This window comes from Branchiostoma lanceolatum, chromosome 5 (genome assembly GCF_035083965.1).
Source record: "Branchiostoma lanceolatum isolate klBraLanc5 chromosome 5, klBraLanc5.hap2, whole genome shotgun sequence".
Classification (NCBI taxonomy): domain Eukaryota; kingdom Metazoa; phylum Chordata; class Leptocardii; order Amphioxiformes; family Branchiostomatidae; genus Branchiostoma; species Branchiostoma lanceolatum.
In genome coordinates, this window is record NC_089726.1 from 20,125,671 (window position 1) to 20,126,616 (window position 946).

A 946-nucleotide genomic window follows, 5' to 3' on the forward strand; every position below is an offset into this window, starting at 1 on the left:
GTTCCACATTACAACGGCACGCCTCACAGGCGACAAGAATGCCCAGAAAGGTCTTCAGACACGTACGAAGAACCCGAGACGGTGAGACTACAGACTGCGAAGCTCTCGCCGCCTGTACATGAGTCTGGGGCTCAGCAAACTACACCGGAGGCGAAGTCACCACAGGAGGAAGCGGATGCTACAAACAGCACACCGCGTCATGTCGACCCGTCTGCAGACAGGACGCATCGGGACGGACCGGGGGACCGCCGTGGACTCTGCAGTTTCCTCCAGGCCCACCGCAAATGCACGACCGCCGACGTTGTTGGGAAGGTAGCCCTGGTCACAACGGGACTCGTCCTGGTGGTGGTGTTTATCAACAAAACGTCGCAACTGTCCATAACTGTCGACGCCTTGAAGCGCAGCCTGGCCAACGAGCGAAACCGAACTGCCGTCTTGGGCTAGCGTCTCAAAACGTCAGTATCTCGCCCCGATAAATACATCAAGCGTCAACGTCGGCATCTTGTCCCGGAGGGTATACCGAGTGGCGCGGAGGCTGCTACAAGGCGTTCAACACGAGAAAGAACTTTTGCAATCGGACATTGCATGCCATGATGACGCCGGCACCCTCGCCATGCCCCGAGACGCCGACACCAACACCTTCCTGATCTCCCTATTCAAGTCCGTCAACGACAGCGCCCCCTTCTGGTTTGGGCTGCACGATGAGAACGATAAAGGAACGTTTAAGTGGGTGGATGGTACCGCTCTTGGCAAGTACAACCCCTGGGCTACTGGGCAGCCTAACAACTATCGTGGGTGGGAGGACTGCGTTCATTACAGTACCTCTCAACTGAACGCTACTCACTGGCACCACAATATCGTACAGAAGGCGGAGAAATGGTACGACTCTGCGTGCTCTAGTCCCACCCCATTCCTGTGTCAAGTCATTCTAACAGCGGGCTACTGA

At 56.4% G+C, this 946-nt stretch overlaps 1 protein-coding gene across 1 annotated transcript; it reads left to right on the top strand.

Annotated features, from left to right (window-relative positions):
* The first annotated feature begins 613 nt into the window (after positions 1–613).
* Positions 614–946, top strand: LOC136435936 (alpha-N-acetylgalactosamine-specific lectin-like). The gene has a single exon (XM_066429645.1). The coding sequence runs from the start codon at positions 614–616 to the stop codon at positions 944–946; it is 333 nt and encodes a 110-aa protein (XP_066285742.1).

What these genes read in the sequence shown, in the direction of transcription:
- LOC136435936 (XM_066429645.1), top strand. Translation starts at nt 614, where the DNA reads ATGCCCCGAGACGCCGACACCAACACCTTCCTGATCTCCCTATTCAAG.